The sequence below is a fragment of the Seriola lalandi genome, unplaced genomic scaffold, assembly GCF_002814215.2.
Source record: "Seriola lalandi dorsalis isolate HSWRI2012SDOR001 ecotype SW California unplaced genomic scaffold, Sedor1 jcf7180002054963, whole genome shotgun sequence".
NCBI classification, from domain to species: Eukaryota; Metazoa; Chordata; class Actinopteri; order Carangiformes; family Carangidae; genus Seriola; species Seriola lalandi.
The window spans coordinates 733,415-735,158 of record NW_019525514.1 but is presented as its reverse complement, the minus strand read 5'-3'; the positions used below and the strand labels follow the sequence as shown (position 1 = coordinate 735,158).

Genomic DNA, 1,744 nt, shown 5'->3' with positions numbered 1-1,744 from the left:
GGAGCTATTTATACAAAGGAACATTATTTATACTATTTATACTGAAGAATGACTGTATATCTAGTTTTATTACTTTTTGTATCAATTGAAATACTGCATGTGCATGAATTTGTAAATACATTTTGGTTTTAAATGATTGAAAAATGAATATCCTGATTTGATCATTTGTTATTTTTGCCGTTATTCTTTTGGTACAACCAGTCAGTGAGCACAACACATGAGGAACAGTCTCCTCCTTCTGTCTGTATCATTGTCTTTCATGCATTAGACAAATTATTGTTATACTTGAATAAATACTGTAAATTGCACAAGAAAAAGCATCATGTTTTTCTGTAAGGATGCTGCACATTTTAACATCGTGCTATTATGTACTGTTTTAATAAAAATTACTTTATCTAAAGAATTTAACACTGTTCAGTGGTTGACATGCTCTAAAACTAAACAAGTCAGAGCAGCAGTTATTGATATGTCTACAATAATGATAATAAGCTTTATTTGTGAAGCACTTTTCTTAAAGTTACAAAGTGCTTAACAAAATGTTAAAAACAAGAATAAAACAATTATATAAAAAATAAATTGAAATTCACAGAGATGAATGTTTAAAAAAAAAAAAATAAAAATTAAGGATTAAAAAGCAGTTACAGATTGAGTGAAATCTGACCTCAGCAGGTCGTTACTGAGTCGTGGGCTCACACAGCCTTAAGTCACAGGCCACTATCAGCTGATCCAAGACGGTGCCCAGGCTCATATGTAGTTAGTAAATCCCAGATATAAAAAGGGGCCTGGCTTTGTAAACCTTAAAAAGGTCAACAATAAGATTTTAAAATCAATATGAAACAAACAGGAAGCCAGAGTTAGTGTTAAATGCCCATAAGCCTGAGTAACCCTGAGTAGAGGTCGTTACAGGAATCCAGCCGAGAGAGAATAAAGACATTAAATCAAGTAAAGTTGGTAGAAGCAGGACTGTGGAAGCCAAACTGATGTTTCAACATTATTTCCTTCAACTGCTTCAGACTCTGAAACTCTGGCTGGACACGGACTCTCAGGTGATTTCTTCTCTTTCTGCACCTGAATCGATTCTATCACGTAAAAATGGCGCCATTTAAATCAGATTTAGGAAAACGTTGGTATCAGCTCCTGTCTTTGGGGCAACCTCCAAAAACTGTCTTCCCATAATGCAACAACACAACTGAGCTATAATTATTGATAATTACTTTATTTAAAAACACTAGATACAGTAGATAATCACATTTCAGTCTGAACAGTATTTACACCTTAATATTTGACTGAATTGAGCCGTGGCTTTATACTTGTTATTCTCCGTTGTTGTTCACCCACATTGTGTCGAGAACAGACAGCGACAGCAGAGAGAGAGAGTCCACGGCTGTGAGCACCTCACTTCTTCTTGGTATACTGTAAATCAAGGAGAATTAAAAGGTGCAGTGTATTTATTTGTGTATTAACATAATATTTTAAAAAAGGCCTTCATCCTTACTTTGTCTAGAATCCAGTCAGCATCTGTTATTGCTCTTTGGACGATCATCCGTATCCTCTCCGGGTCGTCTTCATCCGAGTGACTGTTGTAACCCTGGAAACACAAAGTAAAGCATCACAGGGGTGTTTGATGAAGCCAGGATTACTGTGAAAAGCCTGGTTTGAATGAGCCAAATAAAATAACACACCCCGGTTTATAAAGTTAACTCAGAAAATTTATCAGCAACTATCAAACCTTCTCTGGGTCCAG

The 1,744-nt window shown here is 35.5% G+C and overlaps 1 protein-coding gene across 1 annotated transcript in view; it reads right to left on the bottom strand.

Annotated features, from left to right (window-relative positions):
• Positions 1-1,200: 1,200 nt before the first annotated feature.
• The window catches only part of lyrm9 (LYR motif containing 9), a 3,030-nt gene continuing 2,486 nt past the window's right edge, over positions 1,201-1,744 (bottom strand). The window contains exons 3-4 of the mRNA XM_023395468.2: positions 1,496-1,588; positions 1,201-1,413 (exon numbers count right to left, since the gene is read on the bottom strand). Coding sequence (XP_023251236.1) covers positions 1,396-1,413; positions 1,496-1,588 — 111 coding nt within the window. The 3' untranslated portion in view covers positions 1,201-1,395. The remainder of the gene's footprint in view (positions 1,414-1,495; positions 1,589-1,744) is intronic.